A 13522-nucleotide genomic window follows, 5' to 3' on the forward strand; every position below is an offset into this window, starting at 1 on the left:
AACCTACCCAATGGCTTCTATTCGATAACTCTTTTTCCTGCTTCTACCCATCTGCATATGAGAAAAGCAGATACTATTGACAGAGCAGCTCACATGCATGGCATTCGCGTCGTGTCCATTTGGCCTCCGTTGCCCCTACTATAACTGTGGAACGACACACTAAAATCTACATGCCAGATTATAAATTAATATGAATTATGTCCTGAACTGTACATGTAGGGTCAACATTCTATTGCAGTGGAAATTGGTTGGTGGCCAATTTGTGACCAAAATAATGATGTTAATAGAATGCATACTGTCTTCTGACTGTTTAAGGGATATTTGACTATCGTAGTGTTTATTTCTATGCAAAAGTAGATACACGTGTTTTTTCTCTTTTTAGGAACATGCCCATGCCCACATAAATGCGTGTCTGCGCTCTCATGTAAGCTAAAGAAGGGTACTCCTATACCTTCTTCGGATTGCCGGCGTGGTCACGTTTGTTGTCGAGGAAAAAAGTAAGCCTCCACCACATGGCGAATCCTCGGTCGACAGAAACGTTAAACGAAATCAAAGACGAAAAATGGATGACGGCTCGAAAACATCAAGTTTAAGATAAAAGCACCAGTTAAAAAAGAGAGGATATAGACTTTCTTACTGGCTGTAGAACTCCTACCTATATTTATCGATGGTTGTGGATGTTTCATTGAATTTACCAAATAGACTACCGTAGTTAGGTTAAGAAGGAAATGTTCACAACACGTGCATTGTTCGTATCGTGCGCAAATACACACTAGAAAATTTATTTTGAATAAGTTAGAGATTGGTCCGAGAAGTTCTTATAAAAAAGACTGTTATCGTGCGGCCCCTTGTGGCGTAATCAATGACGACCGGAGTAATCTTGATCAGTAAACCATGAGCCAACAGCAAGGTATATAATTATCGAATGAGAAACCAACATAGTGGTTGTTGATTCGACTTTATACCGGTTTACACCCTAGATTGCAGGCCCACTGTCAATTTTTTTCGCATGACCCTTATCGATTAGATATGTCTGGAAAATTGTTTGACATCGACACAACAAACAAATCGAGCAAAGGATTTCACGTTTGTCAGAAGTAGTCTTTGTTTCAACGCAACAAAAGATTTAATCAAGCTGGCCTGTAATGTTACCCAAAAGGCTAGGGACCAAATTGTGTATTGTCAGGTCGTGAAAATTGCGAAACAAATGCTTGCTATAATTTCCCGTTTTTTTTAGCATAATGAGCAGCACAGTGTCTAAATTTGAAAGATTTGCTTTAAGAAGACAAGTCAAGTGTTATTACGTTGAGAACGAATCGTGCTATTATATTTTGGTATTTTGGCCAGCATTATAAAGATTTCCCGATCACTTAATATTCAACTATTTTGTCCGACTTTTTATAGAGTCACAGCACCATATATTTTGTTATCTGACTCATACATTTCAGAACAAGTGTTAATCTCATTCAGACACAAAACTTTTCATTTTCAAGTGACGGCTAACGTATATTGTGCTACAGTATACTTTTTATTGTAAGCAAAAGAAGTCGAGTTGTTTCCAAATTGGACTAACTGAGTTACATAAAATGCAAAAGAAATCTGAATATATTTTGGAAATCAGTTTGAAAACTTAGTTCTGATGCATGATCATGAATGAAAATGAAACGAACAAACACACACACACACACAAAACAGGAGTCTATTTCATAGTTGATTCACTTGTTTTTCTTAGTCCGACTCTTTGTGCAAACATTATTCCTTCTTTTCCTATTTTTTGTTTTATCATTCTCTGTTCCCATCTCTACCTGTAGGATGCATAAAAAAACGGCATTTTACTTCTATTCATGTTCAGGAACTAGTCAAATATTGTGTTTCAAAAACAAGGAATATAGGTCAATCGTAGGTTTCTTATGATCAAAAAAAATTAAAATCATTTTACCTATCTTTCAAAGCGTTTGGTCAATACCATGTTCTTCAGTAAGCTTATCGACGAGGTTATTTTTTTGCGACAGAACTAAGCTTGAAAGTTTCACTACCGTGCACGAAAAGCAATCAGAGTTATCAACAATTGAAATTCGAAGCATTTTATTGTAAAGTGTTGTATGTAATTCATTTCGTTTCGTCTCTGTTACAATAATGAACAAATAAAAAAAAATGAGTAAATGCCAAATCGGAATATTTGTTGTTTTTTTGCATTTTCTTATGACTGCAACATCAATAATGTGAAGTATATTCATAACTAGTTATTCCTTTAAAGATATGAAAGGAAAACGATTTTCCGGAAAGCGACCAGTCGCCCTTTCCAAACCAAATATCTCAGCAAGAAACGATTCCTGTAAATTTCGTTGTTATGATCTCATTCAGTTTTGTATACAATGCAGAATGTACAATGATTATTGTAATGGTAAGAATCACAACCAAGAATTGTGTTAATGATTTGCCCTATGTGTACGAAACTGGATAAGATCTTACCTGGGAATTATAAGAATCTAATTGAGATTTCCTATTTCCGACAACAAGGAGGGGGGGGGGGGCGATGAAGGGGACTGCAAATCCATTTGCTTGATCCGTCATCAAACTGTCGACATGAATTAAAGGAGTGGATGGACAAATCGGTCAATATTACACACCGTTCCATGATGGCATGCCATCACCACATGCCTCTGGACTTTACGACAGTGAATTGGAGTCGGCATCTATCGAAAGGTCCGGGACGCACCCCGAAAGCGGCGTCCGCAGTCCTTCGTTTGACCTGTGTTGTTCGCATATTAAGGACTCGGAATGACCGTAGTTTTCAATCCGGTTGTCCTGAAGTACCCATTTAAAAATGTCCAAAGTACCCATCCTTCTTGGCAATATTCCACATATTTCCTTCTGATATTTGAGAGGGGTAGGGGAGGACATCCGACATGACACACACCTTGAAAAGCAGTGACTACAGTACTTCGACTTGGTTTGTTTGGCCTCAAGGCTTCAAATATTGATGCCGCCAACATGTCTCAGTCACACAGAAATTTTCGATTCGGCGGTCAAAAGTACCCGGTCAAATATGTCCGAACGGGCCCTACTGCCTTCCTGATAACTATATCAACTGCTTAGTTCGGAAACATTTACAACCTGAAATACCAAGAGGCTAAAACAAATGGAAACAAAGAGACATGATCCTCCTTATTATTCGACAAGTGGAACCCTACATGCATAGAACCCGGGACGCATTGAATTATCCTTTGATCAATGTAGTACCAACGACGCATGGTACAGTTGGCAAAGGGAATACGGAAGCCGGGACGCAAAGATCCTGGGGACCTACATGGGACCCGCTTCGATTATATTGCTGCCAATACTTGGCGCAAGGAACCTGGGCAGCCACATGGAACCCGGTGAAGAAGTTTGAAATGTCCTCTGATAGAATGTCTGTGAAACAAAGGATGTTATCAGGCACTTTTATCTCTGAGCTATTAGAGGTAAAGAGCGATTATTCTTTCAATAATTCAGCTTTCAATTAGACCAGTCTCTCTGTCTATGGGGCTTTTTCTACTTGTACATGTTGTATGCTGTCATGCATGGACGCCAGAACACATAGAATTTTATCCCTTGTCGCATGAACCCCCTTTGATTTTGGGACACATATTAAGACAGACGCACGGAACACGGTGCAGGACGTACGAACTAAAGACATATCTCAGGTTGCGTAGAACCAGTGACACAATGAACTTGGGTTACATATATTGCGAACCATAAACGCGTTTTATTTTGGAACGCATAGAGCTCGAGACTGCTAGGAATCATGGACATGTACGCAGATCTCATGAAGGCTTCACTAATCTGGTAACAAACACAATGTATAACCACGGCACATGAAACCATTTAGAACGCGATGTCCATTATGACTCATCGCGGAGTCGACTTTTAGATAAGATTCTTAGTTCAGATCTAGCAGCTTACACCCATAGGCTGGGACCAGGTTACCAAAAAGAAGTCACTAACTCCTTCAACCAACATTCAGCTACCTTTTGCGTGTACTAATGTATGTTCGGGAATGTTCGGAAAGCTGAAAGGTGTCCTCTAATCAGCTTCTTCGATGAATTTGTTGTCATCAAATCCACGTGTTTTGCCGTGTTTAATTGTTTGTGCTGTGCCGCAAGTAAGCTTATTTCTTTTCTTTAAGTGTCAGTCCATGATACCACCATGCAGGATCATGCACATGGTGGCAAGGTGGGGGGTCAACAGATCTAGTTGTAATTTCTACCACAGACCTGTCCTAGGGTACTATGAAGGCTGGTGGATTGGTTTCGAAAATAACCCCACAGTTTTGGGGTACGGCTGTTAACCATTTCCTACTCATTTTCCTTTTTAAAAAACATGCATTATCCCTCAAAATAGGCTAAGCCTTTTGTCAATTTTCGTGCATCAAACAGAATTATCACTAAACACCGCCTATTGAAATTGAAAGTACATGATCTGAGCTACCTTTTCATGCCCTTTGTTTTGCCCCAGGTACATTTTAATGACAGGTACAGTACGTCCCAAAAACAATGCAATCTCAAATTTCAGTAAAAAGGCATTTTTAACTCTCCTTTAGCTCCAACACTGCAGTTTTTTAGGTGATGCCACTTCCAGGTAAGGAAGTCAGAATGCTGTTTTTTTAATTTGCAAAAGAAAAAAATCCGGCCGCCCTTACGGTTTTCCGGTGAGGGGGTCGAGTCGCGCCCTTCTCACTGGTGCCCATTTTTTGCCCATTCCCTCAGATAACTGACGAAATACACATGCTTTCCAAATAAAATTACATTTTTAGATGTTAGTGAACCCCCCTCTCCCTTGCCCCTCCCACACACTCCCTCAAACAACCTAGAGGCCTTTATTACCCCTGTGGAGGCTTAGCGGTCTAGGCGGAAACGAACACCAGCAACGACAACAACAACAACAGTTACAGTTACAATGCATTGTGTACATGCACGTGTACATTGTGTGATAGTCTATTGAAAATGGAACCTGAAAAATCACAGTTGAAATGTGGATTTGCTGTCATATCCAAGGATATCGAGTGTGGTACTGACGCTTCATACCCCAATGACAAGAGTGTGATCCCCTTGAAACAATGTAAGAAGGACGTGCACTCCCATTTGATGCGTTGGATGTCAAGTCAGTCAAGTCAAAAGTGAATGGGAGCTCATAGCACTTCGTGCTGGCGTGTTTGATATGAGTTCTCCAGTTCTGGACACCACAATATGCCCGAACCACCGATACAAGTTGAGTTTATCATGGAATCAGCAAAGGAGATGCCAGCACCCACTTCATCAACCCTCCAAAACAAGTCAGAAGCCCAGAAAAGATGGTGGTTCAGTTCATCGAGTGATGTCTCGGGAAATATAGGCCTACATCAAGTGGGGAGTTTTTGTCCCAGTTGGCTCAGGTAAGGGATCAGTCTCAAAATCACTGAAGTAGAAAAGAAGCAGTAGGCCTGTAATGATAGCCACTCTGACTAAACCTAACTTTGGTGCAAAACCAACTGAGTGATAACGATTTACCACTTCACTTGTGTTCTTCCTAGAAAGTTGATTGGAGCCTTGGCTTGATGATCAGGAAGTCCCAGTTATGATTCCCTGCCAGTGCCACTGGAGGTGATGCTTCACTGCCGTACAAAATCAGCATGGCCGGTCGCATTATCAAAACAAGTCTATCATAATCATCATCATCATGTCCTCACACTATTATATTGCACATCATATTATCATTACCCCCATAATCTGGTGCCTTTTCAGCTCTGTGTAAAGGATGTGAGGCTAAACATCGAGTATCTGTGGCAAATGTAGAACCAGAAGTAGAACCAGCACCCATGGATAGAGGTGAGTTGAATGAAAAAAAGGGGAGAAGATTCGGGGCAAGCCAAAGTGAATATTGGTTAATTCAGCCTGCAGCGACTGACTTACATGTAAGAAGGTCACTGATGAGAGAGGAGGGACTAAGCTGAAAACCTTGATGCCATTCTGGCTCCCATCTCCTTGGCAATGAGGGATTCTAAGCCAAACCTGATTCTCCATCAATATCTTTTTTCAGTCCGCTGTTGCCTCTTCCTCTGTTCAACCAGCCGACGCCTTAGAAAACCCAGCAGACGGGACAGAAGGGCAAATTTGATGGGTAATGTTGTTGCAACAGTATCATAAGGACTGCTGGTCAAGCACTCTTGAGCTGGGAGAGAGAAATGATAAGAGGGTGGAGACAGATTTTCTGAAATGTTGTCTTTGAGTCATGACTGGGCAGAATTAGCCCAGTGAAAGTTGTCAGCTACACATCAAGAATTCTTGATTTAGAATGAAAGGGTACGACTTTATTGGATGTACATTCATCAGGCTTGACCTGAGATTTTCCACGCCATTGATTGCAAATGCATTGTTCGCATTCTACAATACATCTCTCTTTTTCTAAAGAAAATACATGGTGAATTTCCTAAAACTGTTACATGCTGTGTTTTTGTCTCCCTTGACTAACATAACCTGCAATATGAAGGACATCCAGATTTGATGTTCTAGTATATCTAGCGGATGGTTCATCAGGTAAAATGCGGGGCTTGGTTAAAAAATGATTTTATAGCGATATCTTGGGATAAATTTGAACTTTGGCTTTCAGTAAACAATTGTAAATGCCAAGATAGATTTTTAATGTCAGTATACTTAGTAGCGCTAATGTCAGTTTTGAACAACCAAGCCTGCTACTGGAAGGTGGGACTCTCTCCTGATACTATCCTGCACTTGGGCCTGACATGTAGTACCGTAAATGAGGTGTTACTAGTATTGGTCCCTCCCTAGTAGTGGTTAGTAGTGGTTTGGCTATTGTCTGCAAAATAGCCTTTTTTCTATGTATCATTATATTAGCTTGTAAATAAATCACCCATTTGTAAAAAAAAAGTGTCCCTGCTTCTTAGGTGGCAGCACTGTCCTCTGCAGACAGGTACAAGTGTAGCATGTGGAAAGTTGTGATCTCTCCTAAGGGACTGGACAGTACCGTAACTCAGTTCATGAAAAACTTCTCCATTCCAGTACATGTATATGTACAATTTAGCCAATGCTAGAGCAACTCCAGGAGAACATTTCACCGCCAACCAAGGAGCTAAAAACTTCCAATAGCAGTACTCTGACGGTGCAGCCAACTGCAGGGTTGTCCTCATCAAACAGTAATTACAGTAGGAACTGCACCTTTGGTCAATTGGCTCCTTAGCAATGGAAGGTGTTACTAGTATGTGAAATGAGCACTTCTGCAAGGTTCTTAGGAACAGGATGATCCCTGCATGGGTTGATAAAGATGTATTAGTAGGTCATACCACATGCCCTTCAGGTGCCTTAGCCATGGGGGGGGGGGGGGGTCCAACCCTTACAACATGCTCTGGCAGCATGACACAGGCTAATGAATGGGTCAACATTAGCATCCTCACCAACAGGGGGGTTTCTTTAGGTTTTCGGACTGTAAGAAGGCTTACATGTAGCTTATTCAATTACGTTGCCATCAGGTAGGCCAAGGCCGAAATGTTATTTGAAATTCAAATCAGCATTTCAGGACCTATGGGGCCCAATTCCCCAAAGGGCTTTCATCAAGGGCAAATTTGTAGTGATGAGCTTGTTCTTTTTTTGGGGGAAAAATGCAAGTGGAGTTATTTACCGGTAGGCCTACTTAAAATAGGTTAGTAGGCCTAGGCAGGGGGGGGGGGGGGGGTGATCATGGTGATTGACAGTAACTACTAATCCTCATGGCCAGCACCAAGCATAAATTATGTGTTCATTATGCATTTATTTTATAATTCATCAAGTGTACACAAGGTGGCAGCACTAGCCAATGAGTGTCATTTTGGTGGAAAATAGCACTTTTTCCTTGGTTTATCCTGGGAAAACAGTAAAAGCGGCCGGAAATTTTATTTCTGATTTTGAAAGTAGGTATCATTACCTTTATCATGTGCAAGCCACAGCATTCAAAGACCTGCAGTGTTGGAGATATGAGCGTCGATAGAGAGCTCTTCCTAAGCACTGCCCCTAGGTACATGTATGCATAATTACTAGGCCTAGCACGACCAAAGTATGAAGTGTTACTCAATGACCTGTTGCAGAATGGAAGATCTCATCAAATACTTCCATCATACAAAGGGGGAAAATCCAGCTATTTTTTTTAGTCTCTGCAGGAGTGCCCAACATTGACCCAAAAATACACAAAAAATAGGGGGAAAAAGCTAAAACAAGCCCCCTAACTAGGCCTGCCCCTAACTCGGTTGCTAGTGATTTTTGAGAGTCATCAATTGCTGTGTAATGATGTCTTAGTGGAAGGATCTTGCATACCTAATCTCGTTAAAAACGGTTGACCTCCACCTTGCCACCCTCTGCATGGTGGTATCATGGACTGACACTTAATACCTGAGGCATTACACTTCACTGGTTAAAATGTTCACTTTCTGAAGCTTTTTTGAGTCCTAGGGGATATTTTCTTCGAAATATTCAAGTGAAAATATCAATCAATGACACATTAGACCAAGGGCAGGGGCGGGGGTTCGGAGGTATAGGGAGGGGTCATGCTGTATTTTCTAGATGCATGCATGCATGCAGCAGCAGCAGCAGGTCGGTTGGCACCTTCACTTTTAGAGGCGAATATTATTACCTTTACATTTGTTACTCTCACACGCCATACGAATTTCTTTGTTGTGTTTACTTCAAAGTCATGCACTTTTGGTGGAGTCAACAATGCCATAGTGACTTGTCAAAACGTATCAAAGAGTGTTGTTGATGATATGATCATTCCGCCATTTTAAAATGAATGCCAGCTGGGATTCCCGAACATGACGTTTATAGCGCTATAAATATTCAGGGATTCCACAATGACGTCATCTCAGGTGTTGCGAACCATGGTGACGCGACCCGGATGAATATTAGAGACTTTCAGAAACGTCTAATCTTCTGCCTGGAAAACGTATCTCTATCAATTTTAGTTACGACAAGTGGAACTCCATAGGTATATGGTAAAACGTATTCCATGCGGGAAGAAATAGTATGATATTGAACATTAACTCGCATTTGCTGCTAAATTGAAACTTCTATCCTCTTTCCATCTCTATATCATTGTGTAAGAAATATTGTAGATTACGTTGATGATGCTTTCGTTCGTGAGGTATGTTTTTTGGGGAGAAATTAGACGCGTTTTTATCGCCACGTATCTCTTCAGCTGTTCACAGATTGCACACGGATGACCTATCGATGCTGAAGCTCATTTTATGTCCTACCCATACGTATCACCAACCCGAAGGTGCCACACGTATTTTCCATACGGATTCGTGATACGTTTAAACGGTGCTGAAAACGCTATTGTTAAAACATTGCCCCTATGATACTGAGAAGCTCAACAATTGTCCGTATTTTAGACTCGGAACTCCAATGGTCCAAATATTCTAGTAGCAAAGCCTCAAAAGGCTAGGGTAGTACTGACACTAGTCCGATAACGAAAATGAATTATGACATTTTATACAAAAAGAAGGTGCTCTATGAGAATTCATCAGCTCGTCGAAGTAGATAATTTCACCTATCTGCACAATGTCAAGATCATTGTGTCGAGTTGCCTTGCAGCAATAATGGAACAACTGAAATGCGTGTTTCGCCCGATATTTGACCAGCGCAATACATCAAAATGTGTTTACGAGATGTTTTCGGATATCAGACGTTATAAAATCTCACAATGAACTATGTCTGGTTACCTGCAAGTTTGTTTATCTGGCTCCACTGCTGGTATGTCCCACTGCAACAGAAAACATCTGCGACAAGATGCAATGATCGAAATACCACTAGTTGCAATATTGAACAAATGAAGTCAATATATTACTTATTGTACTATAGATAATACTAACGTGTTGAAAATAAAATGCTTGTGCACTTATGCCTGCCAGCATAAATGCCCGAATTTACCAAGCTCTCGGTGTCATTCCAATAGTATGCTACTAAATGATCAAAATAAATATTTCACATTTGAGATTCAAGATTTAAGTGATAGCGTATATATATAAAAAACCTCACTGCTGTCATATCAACTTTTGAAATACATACTCTTATTCATCCATTTACCCGTCCCACTACCGAACATGGCAAAATAATGACGAAGTCCGAGGTAGGCCTATTTTGATGTAAACGCTCAAGTCATAGAATGGCATAAGTTACATAAAAAAATGCAATACAAGTTAGACCTTGTGCTGTAGTAGGCTTAGGCCTAGATATATCTGTTTATTGTCGTCTGCAAGTTACAGCCAGCCCCATGGGCTTATGAGACATTTTAGATTATTTTATATCATACTCATTTATTTGCTTATTTATATATCATATATATATTAAATATATCATATGAGATAAGAAGCAGGAAACTTTATTTCCTGTTTCTTTTCTCGTAGCATTCAATGGTGAATTTGGCCACGACTTTGGCGTTCGTATTTAGCAATTGTTCGATATTTTCATTGTTTGGAAGTAATTGGAAGTTTAGTGGTGTTCTATTGAATTAGGCGTACAGATCGGACCTTAGTTGATTGTATAGCTTGTGGTTTGTGGTTCGATTTGTCAAGATGAGGGTACTTTGGATTAATTTTTCGCTATGCATTTTGGATTTGTTTTTGAGTGTGCGTCTGACAGATTTTCCGGCTTATCGGGTCGGCGGTGAAAGGGAAGACTTCAAGATTCACATTCACTGCCGATGACTCGGCAAGGCGTACAGAACGATTATTCTATCAATAATTCAGCTTTCAATAAGACCAACCTCTTTGTCTATTGGGCTTTTTCTAATTGGACATGTTGCATGGGACCCGCTTTGATTATACATGTATTGCTGCCAATACTTGGCGCAAGGAACCTTGGCAGCCACATGGAAACCGGTGAAGAAGTTTGAAATGTCCTCTGATAGAATGTCTGTGGAACAAATGATGCTATCAGGCACTTTTATCTCTGAGCTATTAGAGGTAAAGAGCGATTATTCTATCAATAATTCAGCTTTCAATAAGACCATTCTCTTTGTCTATTGGGCTTTTTCTACTTGGACATATTGTATGCGCTCATGCATGGACGCCAGAACATATAAAATTTTAGACCTTGTCACATAAACCCCTTTGATTTTGGGATACGTAGAACCAGTGACACAATTAACTTGGGTAACATATAATGCTAAACATAACGCTTTTAATTTGGGGACGTATAGAGTCCGAGACTCATGGAACCATGGACACATATACCCGAGTGAGAATATTTCATTTTCCAAACGGATAATGTATATAACCTCGTTTTCTACCCAGAGTTTTGGGTGAGACAACCATAACAGCTTTGGTTGGTGCAAAATTTGGAAGCGTTTCAAAAGCATTTAAAACCACATCATTCAATATTTAATTTTTTTTGGATGTTTTAGAATAGAAATTGATACCTCATGATCACTGTCGGTATTGAGTGTCTCACCCAAACCGCTCGGGTGTGGAGCTAAGATATTGGCCGAAAACTTTTGCTTTTACTAATGTATGTTCGGGAATGTTCGGAAAGCTGAAATGTGTCCACCAATCACCTTCTTTGATGAATTTGCTGTCATCAAATCCAGGTGTTTTGTCGTGTTAATTGTTTGTGTTGTGCCGCAAGTATTTATTTTCTTTAACTCCATAGGCAGTACACTATACTGGTTATAATTTTCACTTTCTGGGGCTTTATGGCCGGAGTCCTAGGGAGTTCGTTTTTCTCAAAAAAAACCTCAAGTAAAGGGATCATCCAGTGATGCACTGGCATTAGACCGGGGGCACTCGTTTGATATATTGAGCATTAAACTTAAATGGTTATAATTTTCACTTTCTTGGGCTTTTTGAGTCCTGTGGTAGGTTTTCTTCTGAATACTCGAATGAAAATAAAATCCAGTGATACATACGACCGGGGCAGGGGCAGGGGCAGGGGTGTAGGGGTAGGGAGGGGGCCCGATGGAGGTCATGCTGTATCTTTGAATAATTTGCTGTTGATAATAACATCAAATGCTGCATTCAGCATTCTCAACACTAAATGATGATCACCTGAGTCGTGTTTCAAAATATATCAGTGCACTGTAAGTGTAAAACATTCATACTACTTGTTTTGTGCATGTGTCTGATTAGCTTACCTCTTATAGCCAAAGCTCTTACATAACATGTTGCCTAATCAAAATATTAATGTCATGATAACCGAGAGTCACTTCTTTCATATCCATGCTTGGGTTGGCTGAATAATTCCATAGTTACCAGAATATGACTCAAAAACATTCCCAGGGGCTACAATAGACCGGGGCTACAAATACCCCATTTTACCTTACTATTCATGCTTTCCATTGTGGAAAACTAGCATAAATTCAATGATCTTACAATAACCGTGTACAGGAGTCAATTGAACGCACTGAGAAGTGTATTTGCCCAAAAACTTGAAGGCCCTTATTTCACACAACACAATACCGAATAACAGCTGTGGCCCAGTGGAACCATCTGCCACCAATCTAGCCATCTCAATGTGTCACTGGTGCCAAATCAAACAATTAAATAATTGCCCCTAAGTGCGTCACTGATGCAAATATCGCCACTAGCCATCTTGAAATGTGAGAATTTGAGGTAAACATGCTGGAAATTTCCAGATCTCGGAAGATTATGTCATAAATAGATGAATTATTAGTTTGTTACCCTCGTGTCAATAAGGTTGATAATAGATGCTGATGCAAGATTTTATGCGCACCTTAAATGCAACGTTGAGTCTTCTTTCTAAAACTACGCGTTAGAGTGAATTTGAATTAAAAGAACTTTGGTCAAGGCATGCAGAAAGATTGAAACAATTTCTCTAACTTTACAAGAAAGAAGTGATTAGTGGCGAATAACATTGTTAACGTTGTAATCATAGGGTTGCAACATAATGATGACCATTGCCAAAATTCTGCACAAATTAAATTGATCTATTCCTTTAAATTATGAACACGTGACATGTCTTTACAGGGCCAGCCTTGCAAATAAGCTTCGTCATTTTCAGTTGACTCTTGTCGGAGCTGTATTATGCCAATTGTATACTCAAAAAGTTCAAGAAACAGGCAGTGTCAAAGAATATAACGTAAGTAGTGTAATTTTTGTCGTTAACTTCCATTAAGCATACACTTTTTACGAGGGCAAATTTGACTTCTCAACTTGAAAATAAAAACTTTGGATTCCCAGTGAATTCGAAGTGTTGTGTCATGAGAAGTATTGTGTCATAACGTTTATTATACCTTTTATCGTGGCATGCCTTTTAAGTGATACTATGATGTGATTTACAACTTTGCGGAAATACGTCCGTTTTTAATTGTCGATCACAAATGTAAAGCTCAAATTTTCCATTTTTGATTAGATTTATTATAAAATCGCTGAATGTAAACCACTGCGACCGCGAAAATTTTCATGTTGTGAAGTCATCAACGAACACGGCATCGAAGCGAGCCTTCCGGGCGGGATTAAACCATCAATTTCTAGAAAATGTGCGTTTCGATTCGAAAACCTTAC

General features: G+C 40.0%; 2 protein-coding genes across 2 annotated transcripts in view; one reads left to right on the forward strand and one right to left on the reverse strand.

Annotated features, from left to right (window-relative positions):
- LOC135498687 (zonadhesin-like) overlaps positions 1 to 2170 on the forward strand; it is a 98897-nt gene extending 96727 nt beyond the window's left edge. Inside the window, exon 105 of the mRNA XM_064789069.1 lies at positions 383 to 2170. Within this exon, the coding sequence (XP_064645139.1) occupies positions 383 to 501 (119 nt within the window). The 3' untranslated portion in view covers positions 502 to 2170. The remainder of the gene's footprint in view (positions 1 to 382) is intronic.
- The window catches only part of LOC135498977 (atrial natriuretic peptide receptor 1-like), an 813512-nt gene that overhangs the window by 663049 nt on the left and 136941 nt on the right, over positions 1 to 13522 (reverse strand). The window lies entirely within an intron of this gene.

The sequence above is a fragment of the Lineus longissimus genome, chromosome 14, assembly GCF_910592395.1.
Source record: "Lineus longissimus chromosome 14, tnLinLong1.2, whole genome shotgun sequence".
Lineage (NCBI taxonomy): Eukaryota > Metazoa > Nemertea > Pilidiophora > Heteronemertea > Lineidae > Lineus > Lineus longissimus.